At 43.4% G+C, this 12,532-nt stretch overlaps 2 protein-coding genes across 2 annotated transcripts; one reads left to right on the top strand and one right to left on the bottom strand.

The window, feature by feature from the left end:
* Window positions 1-154: 154 nt before the first annotated feature.
* On the bottom strand, window positions 155-6,298 carry ints7 (integrator complex subunit 7). Its single transcript, XM_057017459.1, has 20 exons — window positions 6,098-6,298; window positions 5,847-5,976; window positions 5,512-5,658; window positions 5,286-5,423; window positions 5,149-5,195; window positions 4,759-4,958; window positions 4,380-4,502; window positions 4,188-4,305; window positions 3,919-4,053; window positions 3,750-3,847; window positions 3,410-3,649; window positions 3,193-3,330; window positions 2,649-2,855; window positions 2,281-2,475; window positions 2,085-2,188; window positions 1,923-1,991; window positions 1,582-1,714; window positions 1,372-1,470; window positions 1,107-1,292; window positions 155-1,014 (listed from the first exon to the last, which is right to left on the bottom strand). Exons 1-20 carry the CDS (start codon window positions 6,189-6,191, stop codon window positions 733-735), a joined length of 2,883 nt encoding a protein of 960 aa, XP_056873439.1. The 5' UTR covers window positions 6,192-6,298; the 3' UTR covers window positions 155-732.
* A 140-nt stretch (window positions 6,299-6,438) lies between these two features.
* dtl (denticleless E3 ubiquitin protein ligase homolog (Drosophila)) lies at window positions 6,439-12,455 on the top strand. Its single transcript, XM_057017460.1, has 15 exons — window positions 6,439-6,768; window positions 7,200-7,337; window positions 7,439-7,531; window positions 7,634-7,695; window positions 8,437-8,557; window positions 8,721-8,786; window positions 8,905-9,020; window positions 9,114-9,187; window positions 9,301-9,407; window positions 9,494-9,598; window positions 9,973-10,085; window positions 10,162-10,251; window positions 10,324-10,447; window positions 10,597-11,216; window positions 11,675-12,455. The coding sequence occupies exons 1-15, from the start codon at window positions 6,645-6,647 to the stop codon at window positions 11,738-11,740; spliced, it is 2,019 nt and encodes a 672-aa protein (XP_056873440.1). The 5' UTR covers window positions 6,439-6,644; the 3' UTR covers window positions 11,741-12,455.
* The last annotated feature ends 77 nt before the right edge of the window (window positions 12,456-12,532 follow it).

Below are 12,532 nucleotides of genomic sequence, written 5' to 3' on the forward strand. Positions count from 1 at the left end.
TTCATAATAAAATAAATACGTTCAATAAATGTTCCTACGCGGGTCCGGTATTCAAATTATTAAATACTATTAGGTGAGGCGTTTTGTTGCTTTCAATTTCTTGGAATTCAATTTCGACACTTTCATAATAACCTGAGCCAATAACTGATGGAAAGCTGTTTAAAGAACTTTTATTTTGAAAAATCGACAAAGAAGGTGAATTGTAGTTTGGCTCAACGACTGCTGACACTTACACACGTAAAAACAGTTAACATTATAAACATTAGCAAACCGGTGTTGTAAATTCTTCTTAGGTGTGCATTTTAGGAATAATTCCACAGTAATAGTTTTTTTTTTTTTTACACGTTTCAAACGCGCCTGGAATTGACAACGGAATGGTGTTTCGAATAACTACTAATGATTAATGAGCTTGTTGCGCCCCCTGCTGGCAACGGCTGCACAGTGAATTCAAGGGCATCTTCTGAAACTACGGTACATCGCTTAAGAACATCAATGATTGTCCATCATCGAACATTTGGTAAATATTGATGCAAGACTATGTACCAAATTAAATTACTGTCATTTCTTGTATCCCGCAATCTTAAATCTAGCCGGGTAGGTTAGAGGACATATTTCATTGAGAGGATCAAGCTGAGATTTTGAAATCAGAAAACATATGTTCTTATATTCAGTCTCTTCACACAAAAAAAGCTGCGTTATGGATGCCGAAGCTGTGTGTACCACTGCAATAAGTTAAAAGCGTGCGTATGCACCCCTCTGTGGAGCAGGCTGAGCTCCGCCCTGCTGCAGCTGATGCCGGAGCTGCTGAGAATAAGGATCTTCAAGTGATTTCACAGATACTGTGGTCTTGGGTCCAGTCTTCCACTCAATGCCATCGTCATCCACCACAGAGGCCTCCACCGTAACGGTGTGAGTGCCCAAGATGGAGAAATTCAGTAGGAACTGGGTGCTGAAGTAGTCGTTGTGGGGTTCTACACGCTGCTCGATCTCATTGGTTTTAGTGTCCAGTGCGATCTAAAAAAAAAAAAAAAGAAAGGCAAATATTGAAATGATATCAATTCGGATGTCAATGTAGAAAAGAAAATCATGCAGCAAACATGAGCTACCTTGTAATCAGGTCCTGTCTTGCTCTGGAGAACCGAGGTGACATTTAGACACACGGACTGGATCTTTCTGAAGAGTCCTGGTGTTGAACCATGTTGCACGACCCCCTCCACCTTCAGAGTCAACTGCTGGGTGTTCTGCACTGGAATGGCTTCACTTGGAGTGCGTGGGGAAGGAGATAATGCAAGCTGGAACAATCCGAAACACACCAGGTCAGCACAAGTATGTCGCTAAAATCATACGGTAAAAAAGAAACAACAAATGTACCTTTATGCTCGTTGACTGCAGCTTTTGGAAGAAATATCTTTGGAAAGACAGCGGCACCTTGAGCAAGGCTATGACAGCATCGCAAAGACAACCTGTGTGCTGTAAAACAAAAGAACGTTGTCACTACTGGAAGTGTGTTTAGCTTTCAGTTCATACGAGACTAACAGTGGGCCTAAACTAGGTTTACTACATGTTTCGTCTTGATCTCACCAGGAATGAGACAGGAGGGTGCTTCTTAGTGAGGCCCTCCACTTCCTCCAACACATGACTGAAGACTGACATCATGCGTCTCTCATATTCACTGTGTGTCTGCACAGACCCCAGGGGGCCGTACTCCTGAAAGCTGGATTAGAAAGAGAAACGCCCAGTTAAAGCTCATGGTCACTGTCATGTGTCATAATAAACACAAGTCGCTGTTGTACAGCCACAGTATGGCACCATCACATCACCTTTTGTCCACTTAAACAGGTTTGCAATGGTAAGAAGTCTTCAAGAGCCAGTTTAAACACTCAGAAATGTGGTGAAATAAGGACGCCTTCGTCAAAACTCACCTGGCTGTATGTGGGTCGAGTATTAGTGCTTCTACTACATGGGACACAAGCAAACAGCTCTGTTGTTGACTGAGCCAACAGTTAGGAAGGAACAACTGAAACTGTAAACACATTCCAACAAATAAGGCAGGCCGTTGGACAAATACCGGTACTTAAGGATACAGCTCCACGTTGCGAAGCGTGGCGTAATCGGCATCAAAAGAGGCCTGGTGTAAATCAGCATAGCGAGCTGCAAGACTTCGGAACTCATCCATGCACAGCTTCATCTGGAAAAAGAGAATACTCACACTTTGTTTGTTGTGAGACACAATCAGCCCACTGCTGGTGGGTACCTCTAGAAACACGACTACAGTCGTACCTGCACGGCGATGCGACCGCAGCGCTGCAGGTCATTGCCAGAGTTGAGGGCGATTGTGGTTGCAATTGCGGGAGGAGGGCTGGTTTTCAAGCTGTTGCAGGTGCAAATCAGCTGAGACAGCGCTTGTAGCGTGTCGATGCGCAGCTTGATGAACTCACACTGGAATGTGAGCGGGCTAAGAGGAGTGCTGGCCGCCTAGAGAAGCAGTTGAACCAGATAACATCACATAAAAACTGCAGCGTCACAAATGTAGCCCGTATTAGCCACTTCATACACCAGCAGTCTGAAATGCCACGCAATCACTCGGCAGCTTTAGTCGCTTATGCGCTGGCACGAGTTGAAATGTTTTCATTATGCAGTAAACCGACCGTGAGGGAAGCGATGCCCTTTTGGTAGGAGCGCAGGGCCTCGGCGATGGCGCTCATGGCTCCGCTGTAGTCTCCATCTGTCACAAGACTCAGGCACTGCTCTGCCTGGGAAAACTCCCTCAGGCTGTTCAGCCAGAAGTAGAAGTGCTCAGATGCCACACGGGTTCGCAGACTCTGGTACAGTTCACTGGAGAACTCATGACAACCCTGCAGAGTTAGCACAAAACATTATCATCACTGAACAAAAACACTCATTATACATTGTTTTCCCTCCAATTAACTTTAAACAAATCCTGTTTTTCCAAACAGTGTATTGCCTAATGGTCATAGCAGCATCAGCGGAACAGCAGAAACAACAGATTAGGGGCTGGGTTTAGTAAAAAGTTTATTTAATGTTTTATTCATTTATTTAAATCAGATTTAATCGTTATGACCTCTGAAATAGAGGTACCAGACACTAAGACTGTACACAGTTTTATATCTATTTATACAACGCTGCTGAGATGTGACATCATAGTTTTGTATATCCAGAAGAATGCGTTACCATGCGTGAGGCTTGCCGCGCGATCCGGTACACCGTCCAGCCATTAGCAACATTTTCCAGTTGCTCTTTAATGACAGACTGAACCTCAGCTGACAGAGAAGACTGGCTAGCTACAAAAATCACTGTTGCTAAGGAAACCTGTGACAAACAGAGAGTCTGAATCAAAACGCAAACCGAAAAAGCAAAGGTGAGGCCTGAGCCCTGCGCAGTCACTCACCAGAAGCTCCTGCTGCTTGTCAGTGGATGAATAACTGGCCACTTTGTACAAGTCCACCAAATCTCCCAGCATGCCATCGCCTAACACTGGCAGGTGGGTGGCAATGGCAGCCAGGCTGTGGCACATGAGAACGCGAGAGGAGTCACATGATAAGTGGAGTTGGCCAAGGAGGAACTCCACGGCCGGTTGGCTGAGATGGGGTCGGCTTTTCAACAGTTTAACCAATGAGGTGAGGCCTGTCTGGAGTCGACACAGTAGGACAGTAACGATTGCTAAATCCGGTGCAATAACAGTAAAACGGCAAAGCATTAACTGTTTATCTGCTGTGATTGCATCTTACTTTAAGTGCAGCCTGAGCACTCGGGCTGTTGTCCTGGCTACAAAGCATCAGAAGAGACTCCACACCAAGAACCGTGTCCTGCTCCAACTGAACTATGTCTGGAAAACAAATTGTATAAATAAATCCGTCCGCACTGTGCCTCACAACGTCGGAAGCTTCTTTCACAAACCTTTTTCCGGACAGGAAATGACAATGTTCGAGAGAACTATGACCCCATGAGCAGCAACTGCCAGGTTGCTGTGGTAACAGCATTCTTGTGCCAGTTTAACCAGGTCGCTAAGGCGAGGGGGAATTGAAGGGCTACCTGAGTAAAAAAGAATCATGTAATAACAGCGTTATAGGCTAATCTGCACACCATGTCTCATCCTTATGTAGTTTAGTGGGAAAACAAACAAAATAAAATCACGATACTCAGATGGAAAAAAACGTTAGTATAACCTGTCATATTGCTGAGGTACTGCTTGATTGCAATTGTTCCAGAGAGGGTGGAGAGCACTGCCATCATTCCCAGTTTTAAGATAATATAAGGGCTGGTCAAGGCACATTCACACAGGGTCTGCGAAGATACAACATCAGATCACACGGAGATCAGCGATCCTACAAAGGCCGCGGCGACGTGAGCAAGTGTACCTGGGTGTTTTCTCTGGTCCAAAGGTGAGGCGCCTTCTTAGCAAGCAACTTTAGGTCGTTAATTGCAAGTCTCTTCACAGCTTTCCTGGGGTCATCTTTCAGATACTGGAGGAGAAGCTGCAGCTGTAATGAAAACATAATGAAAACCACAGTCCAACATTTTAACCAGTAGCAATGACATTAGGCTCATTTAGATTTTGACTCATTTCTGTGCTGTTAATAAATGCTTATTGCTGACATCTCTATAATGTGTTGTTGGCTCCTTCAGGTATAGAGCTACCTGGTAATCTGACTAAAACCTAAGTCCCAATCACATAATGTAGTCTTGTTAGTGGTCAAATTAAAATGTAACCAATAAGAATGTGCTGTTAAAACATACCTGTTTTGGGATATCAATGAGGGAGGAGGCAGCCAGCTGGGTGAAGGTGTGCAGGGTGACAATAACCATTGGGGTGGAGGGGTACGAGCTGACCAAATGCTGCAGGAGATCTCTGCTGCTCGAGGCCAAGCTGGCATCATGGTGCATGTGTTGCAGCATGGGGATCAACTTTAGCTTCAGATCCACTGGAGTATCCAAACCTGGAAAACACAATAGAAGGCAAAAAGAAATGCTCTCTAACTATAAAATCTCAACTAGTTTGTGGAAACTTTCACATTTAGTTACTAGTTTAGGTCTTCACTTCTTTTTATGGGTGTAATGTATGAAAAGAAATGTTACAACCTGGTTGAAAAGTTAACAGCTTAAAGCAATAACAAGTGGAGACCTTACCTTGGATCATCTCGCTGACTTTGTTACAAATCCCAGCAGCAAAATCTCTAAAAGAAAAGAAAAGAAAACAAATAAAGCGCTTCTTCCAGTGTTCTGTCGTGTAACTACAGAAGCAAAGTTAAAAAGGTTACGTGTACTTGGACTGTGCAGAAAAGCTTGCAGCAGCAAATATGGCAGCTTCTACTTCTATGTTGTCATGAGAGTCCAGACTTTGGCGTATACTGTGGTGGGCGTTCTTCCTTTCAGGGATGATAGAGGCCAGACTTCCAAGCATCCTGATCGGGAGTAGCAACAGTAATCAAAAACCTACTGCAAACCTCTGCCCAACAGAGTCCAGTAATGGATAATACAAGGTAATAAAACCTCAGAGTGATGGCTCGAGCCACCGGGTCATTGCTGTGGATGACTATAAACACCCTTTTGACAAATTCATCCACGTTGAGGATCTTTTCCAGATGCTTCTCACTCTGTTGTGTTACTTTCAGCACGCACAGACGCAGAAAGTTGTTCCTGAAATCGCAACACACTTTTTTGACACATTTCAGGTACGATAATGTGATTCACAAACAACCTAGTTGTGTACAGTTGATATCCAATATATTTAAGCATTAGGATGTTCCAAAATTAGGCAATGATATAATGGAAAACAACAACAAAGCTTTTAATGGCGTTACTATCAGATTATAAAGTATCCATACCCGAGTCTGAATATGTCTGCTAGTTTCAGAAATGCAGAGTTGATCAGAATTGGGAAGGGGTATTTCTGGAAGAGTTTAGGGAACAGCACTACAGCCTCACACTGCTCCCCCAGTTTACCCGACCGCAAACCTGGGGAAAATGGCAACGTGCTGGTCAAAAATGTGGTCAGTCACAAACAACACAAAACACAGGAGATGTCACAGCAACCGCTTGGCGGTGTGCTAAGTGGCTAACAAGCTAGCTGGCGCACCTTTGTCCAGCTCCATTAACGCAGAATTGGCGTCAAGCTCTTGTTCGCCATAACACGCCTCTGACAGGAATGAGCGAGCGGTTGAAGTCGACATCGCAGCTTCTTTGTGGTGCTAAAGTCATAAAAACCCACACACAAGGAGAGGAACCATGAGCTGTTACTATTTTATTGTAGAATTCGGCTCGAGCCGGAAGTTTGAGAACACCATTTCCAGAATATTTTCCTTTTCAAAATAACAGTCGCGGTTCCAAAACACGACATTTAAGCTCTACATCCGTCGTCCTTATATTTATTCGAAAAATAATTTTGTTCTCCGATCCTAATAAATACGTATTGACGAGAGTGAGTGCGTTGGAGCGTGTTCTCCCTCAACGCCTTCGACGTGAGAACAGTTTGTTTTGAAAGGATCAGACAACGGCCGGAAATTAGGTCAGTGTTACACAGGAAGTGGTCGCCTGCAGCCAATGGTGGCGTGGAACGCAACTTTAGCGCGTAATTCAGTCCGTGCGTTAAGAGGATCTGTACGCGGGAAAGCAAAGCAACTGTAATGTGCCAGAAGAAGGGGCTTACTGCTCAGTGTTCCTCAAAAACAAGACAGTTTTGCTGCCGGAGACCTGGGATGCTTTTCCGATCTATTGTTGAGCGGGGAGTGGGCAGCCGGAGACAGAATGGTGAGAAATCAAATGGGTTCGGGAATATTGGGGAGGTTTCGTTGTTGTTCCGTGCAGATCGCCCTTATTAGCTCAGAATTACGATGGATATAACTTAATCTTCATGTTTTATGTCTGAATGTTTTTAACGAACTACAAAAAAATCAATGGAAAAACAGCTTTTAGAAAGAAAAAAACTAGTCAGACTGGATCACTAGATCACCAAAGACATCATTCGTTTGCAAATGGCTGAAACAGTATGGCTGGATAAGTTAGATAAACCACACTGAATGCAGTACTTTCAGTGTTATTTTGGAGTAACTGCTAAAACAGCAAAAATCCTGGTTGACTGGCAGTTGTACCAGTATATTGAAACTTTAAATGTGTGTTTAATAATATCTGTCCAAATAAGATTAAATCATTTTTTTGTACATTTTGTGCAAAATTGCCAGCTCTCTCTGCAGATACCTGGCACCAGTATCCCTTGACCTCTCTCCTAGGAGGCTACAAGTGCATCCGGCAGGATGAACACGTTTCCTACGGCAACCTGGGAGACTCTGTGCCACCATTTGGGCTGGCTTTCTCCTCTGGTAATCATTTATCCCACACAATCTCCAGATGAAGGAGACTTTAGCTGTTGCTTTTTATCAATCTAAACTGATGCGTCCCATCTCCTCCCATCTCTCAACAGCCCAGAATCTGCAGAATGTTCTTGCAGCAGCCAATGAAGAAGGGATCGTTCGCATCTACAACACAGACCGTTGTGAAAGCCCTCTACTTAAAGGTATGTGCAGAAGCTGTTTTTCTATAGATATATATGTACAGTATACTGTCTGTGTCCACATTTGGGAAGTATCAGAAGCTGAGAGGCTGAACATGTCTGCAGAATGGCTGGCTCATGAGAATGCTGTGTTTGATATTGCCTGGGTACCAGGAGAGGCTCAGTTAGTAAGTATCATTCATTATCTCGTAATACCTTCATATTGGATAAGGATATGGATAAAAAACTTTGTTGATCCCACATCTGTGAAATTACACGTTACAGCGGTAGCCCGTGGTGTACAATACAGAAAAGTATTAAAAGAAAAAAAAAGACTCTTATATTATGTACATTATGCAGTATATACAGAAATTAAAAATTATGTACAAAAGGAGTGTCGGACAGTGTGAAGAAAAATGAAGGTGCAAATAAGATGTGCAAATAAGACATTCCAGAGGTAGGATGATTAGTTAGTGCAAATATGCCAACCCTGGGTTATTGGTGCTACATTAAGAATTGTGAATGTTGAACAATCTGACGGCAGTTGGGATAAATGACCTGCGGTAACGCTCCCTTTTACACTGTGGGTGTAACAGTCTGCTGCTGAAGGAGCTGCTTAAGGCCCCCACATTGGTAACATTTAATATGTAAAGTAGTAGTGTTTAAGACTTAAAAGCCTGCCTAAGAATCAAAATGAAATGGTGCTTGTATCATCTAATCAACTGTCTTTGGAGCGTGTAGAAAAGGAGAAATTTGACTTTATCTTGGCACTTGGATACAAACAAAAAGACAAAAAGCAGAATAGTAAGGGGTGAATTAATAATGCACGGAACAGATACAATCTGTACTGTTTTAATGTGGCATTTATGTTGTTGCCATCTTGCACTCATAATTTCAGCGCCTGTAAATGTTTTTTCTTCTTTATTTAGGTGACTGCTGCAGGTGATCAGATGGCTAGATTGTGGGATGTAAAGTCAGGGGAGCTGCTAGGCAGCTTCAAGGGTCACCTCTGTAGCCTCAAATCTGTGGCATTCACACCTGAGGAAAAAGGTAACATATCGCCTCCACAGACTCTACATGTTTTAAGGGTAAAAGCATACATTGTTTACAAGATAGAAAAAAAGTCAGGTTTTCATAAATACAAGCAGCTATTTGCATTTATGAAAAACATTGCCTGGTTGATTCTCATTATAAGTTCTGTCTCGTTTAACAGCTGTGTTTTGTACTGGGGCAAGAGACGGGAATATTATGGTTTGGGATACCAGATGCAGCAAAAAAGGTATCTATTTAACACTGAATTAGAGCAGAATTGGGGGATTTTTAAGGGTATAGACACCCCCAGTTTTTACATTCTGAAAACTTCCAAACATTTGTGACCGCTTTACTTTTCCTCATAGATGGTTACTACAGACAGGTCAAGCAGATCAGCGGCGCTCACAACAAGGCTGAGACAAACCCCTCAGCTAAAGCAAAGAAAAGACGGAGCATTTCACGCGGCATGGCCCCCAGTGTGGTGAGCTTCTTCAGTCGCTGCCCTTTTTTCCCCCCCAAAAAAATACTACAACGTGGTAGAAGCTGATTTTTAACAAGCACGTTAAACTTGCAGGATACCCTGCAGAGCGTCACCGTCGTTCTGTTTCAGGATCAGCACACCCTTATCTCCTCCGGAGCGGTCGACGGGTGAGGATCCATTGCTTTTCACGTTCAGAAATTCAGAATGGCAACATGAAATGTTACGCGCAGGGTAAACAGGTATGCGCCATCGTTCATTTTGTTTCATATGTTTCAAACAGAGTGATTAAGCTGTGGGATCTGAGGAAGAGCTACACTGCGCACTATCATGACCCTGTCCCACTGCAGATATACCCTTACCCAGGATCTTGCACACGCATGCGGCTCGGTTAGTATTGACAATCCTGGACATCATGTAGAACCCACACACGAACAGTAAGTTATAAATAACATCTGTTTATGCATTTCTTTTAGGTTACTCTGGACTTGTCCTGGACTCTACGAGATCCAACATCATCTGTAATTGTACTGATGATAATATCTACATGTTCAATGTGAGCGGGGTTAAAACGTCGCCAGGTAAGGGAGGACTCCCCTCTGACTGCTGTACACATCCGACATCTTTGCCAGTGCATCAACAGATGGAACTACAGGCAAATTATGTTTGTTAGTTTTACTATAGGACGGGTAACACAGATGTATTAAAGCACCCTTTAAGTCAGCGTTTTTGGTCTGTGAAAGTCGTGGATCTCATATTGGCCAAACAATCTGCGCCTAATCTGGCCTAATACTCTTGGACTGGAAGTCAGATGGGCATTTTGAATCCTAAAAGTCTCACATCATTGAAGTATTCTTGGCATTTAATGTCTTGTTCAGGCATTTTATACAAACATTCTTTATCTGTCGCTGGATTATAATGGATCATAATCATGCTGCTTAATGTTCCTCCACAGTGTCAGTTTTCAGTGGTCACCAGAACTCCTCATTCTATATAAAATCCACTATTAGCCCAGATGACCAGTTCCTGGCTAGCGGTTCAAGCGACAATCACACATATATCTGGAAGGTATGTCCTGTGTTTTTTAGCAAATAAAATAATCGGTGTATTTCACCCATTCGTATTGAAAATGTTTGCGTTGCAGATTTCTGACCCCAAGCATCCACCCATGACACTCCAAGGCCACAGCGAAGAAGTGACTTCTGTTGTGTGGTGCCCTACAGATTTCACAAAGGTATGTGTACGACCCTGCACGGTTCATTCATGGAGATCACGTTCAGCATAACCTCCTCTGCTCTGCTACCAGATCGCTTCCTGTTCTGATGACCACACGGTGCGGATCTGGAGGCTTCACCGAGAAACGGATGGAGAACAGTCATCTGTTGGTCAGGCTAACCTGGTGGGCTGGGCGCGGCCAACGTCTCCTCCAAGTAAGCTGTGCCACCATTAAATAACCATTAAATAACCTGACTATAACCTGACTAACCTGGCTATACTACACTTCCTGTTTTTAACTTGTACTGTATGACGTAAGATGTGCGATTGCGATAAACTAACAAGCACTTCTGGTTCTGTAAAGGCGTTTTAGTGAAGGCTGAAACAACCCCTGCCAAGTCCCAGAGGACGGAGAGTCATGGCGGCGTAGCATCTCCCCAGCTTGCTGCCTGTGCTCCCAGTGGTGCTGCTCTGCCTCAGTCCTCCAGTACCACCTCACCTGTACCTTCTAAGAAGGCGGCTGTTCACCAGAAAACACCATCCTCTATCAAACAATGGCTATCACCAAGCCCAGGGTCTCCCAGCCAGGGCAGCCCTCCCCAGCGTCAGGTGCTGTGTTTGGCAGGCAACAGTTTTCCCACAGAAAGACGGGTCAAGCGCAGGCTGGAGACCGTACCTGCAGCCGATCGCTGCTGCGGAGCGGACCAATGCGACGGTGTCACCGACCTTTACCCCGCAGCCAAGAGAAGTCGGACCCTGCCTGAACTCTGCTGCCCTGATCAAAAGAATCAGGTCCACGTCGATTGTGACACCGAGGATAAAAAACAGGCACCGTTCAGACAGAATGGAAAGGAGAATTTCTCTCCAAAGCAAAGTGACTGGTTGTCAGCGATGGCCCAGAACATGAGGAAAGGTCAAGGTCCGGGTACACCCTGCAGCCCCAGTGCCTCAAAGAAAATGGAGGGAAAGGCTCCTGCTTCACCAGTACGTACAAAAATATGGACTTTCTATAAAAACAGACTTTTTTCTTTGGAGTAGCACCATGTGTTTAAAAATTCTTACTGTCCCTATTTAGGCAACAGGGTAATTTTATTTCTCAAATAGCAAAACACGCACACTGATAGTATTATAACCACACTGCAAATCAAATTGAATCCAAAACAACATTCAAAATTATTATGAAAGACACAGGCAATAGAGAACACATTCACGACTTCTCCTGTGGTGACTGAGGTAATTACCCGTTTCTCCTCTGCATCAATGGTCCGTTTGAAATGCACGGAATGTTTCCAGGCTGGAAATTCTAGCTCAACTATCTTCACTAGGACTCACCGCAGGAGTTTTTAAAATGACCCCAATGCACAGTTGTTTACTATGGCATGACCTGCAATTTTCCGAGCCATTATCTTGAATCTTGATGTGGATTTGATCTTTTTTTGCAGACCACGCGCTCCCCTCAGAACATGAAGAAGATCTCAATGTATTTCAAAAGAAGACCTCTGGAGTAATCGGTTATGTCACTCTTATTATTATCTTTTTGAAAAAGTACACAACTCTGGCCTGTCAAAAATGAAAACTGTCTGAGAATTAATTTCCTTTGTTTTCCCATCCCAGGAGGCAGATTCATTAAAACAGTTTTTGCATTTGCCGCCTACACAGTTTGCTGGTGTTGGGTACAAAATGTGCACAACACTTAAAATGCATGTTTTTGTCTTTTTAAGCCACAGCAGCTCTGACTGTTGCCTCAATCAGTCTATTATAAAGGACAGTTTCCGGAGCAACAATTAGAACTCGGATCCACATATTTGAGCATTTTTATGACGTCTGAGATGTAATGCTTCCTTCCTATGTTCTTTTTTTTTTTTTTAAAGTGTCTTGGCCAAATGCTTTAGTTGTTTTCATATGTACAGAATAACCATTGTATTGTGAATCATTGCTTTGTATTTAACTGACAAAATGTTACTGTGGTCTGGTGTTTGCATGGTATTGCAACATTTGAGTTGTTTTGGTTAATGGCACAAAAGAGAGTAAAATTCATAACCGTTTACTTTACTGGTCTCAAAGTTTATCTTTATCAGTAGCAACGTCTCTGTGTGGACTTTTGCCCTTCAGGTGAAAGCCATAAATACACTTAAAGCTGTAAACAGTGTTGTTTTTTTTCTTCCTAAGCTTTGGTAGAAGAAACACAGGTTTCCAAACTTACAGAAATGAGCATACCCCACATTTACCCGCATTTTTCTTTTTTATTTCCTTACAAAAGTCGGATCCCGGTTTGACCTAAAGTTATGTTGCGACTCTGC

The sequence above is a fragment of the Takifugu flavidus genome, chromosome 19 (assembly GCF_003711565.1).
Source record: "Takifugu flavidus isolate HTHZ2018 chromosome 19, ASM371156v2, whole genome shotgun sequence".
Classification (NCBI taxonomy): Eukaryota; Metazoa; Chordata; class Actinopteri; order Tetraodontiformes; family Tetraodontidae; genus Takifugu; species Takifugu flavidus.

Coding starts and splice junctions, on each gene's coding strand:
- dtl (XM_057017460.1), top strand. CDS start 6,645: ATGTGCCAGAAGAAGGGGCTTACTGCTCAGTGTTCCTCAAAAACAAGA. Junction 7,532..7,633: donor TGAAAGCCCTCTACTTAAAG/GTATGTGCAGAA, acceptor ACATGTCTGCAG/AATGGCTGGCTCATGAGAAT. Junction 7,696..8,436: donor TACCAGGAGAGGCTCAGTTA/GTAAGTATCATT, acceptor TTCTTTATTTAG/GTGACTGCTGCAGGTGATCA.
- ints7 (XM_057017459.1), bottom strand. CDS start 6,191: ATGTCGACTTCAACCGCTCGCTCATTCCTGTCAGAGGCGTGTTATGGC. Junction 3,331..3,409: donor ACAAGCAGCAGGAGCTTCTG/GTGAGTGACTGC, acceptor TGTTTGTCACAG/GTTTCCTTAGCAACAGTGAT. Junction 2,856..3,192: donor CGCGGCAAGCCTCACGCATG/GTAACGCATTCT, acceptor CTAACTCTGCAG/GGTTGTCATGAGTTCTCCAG.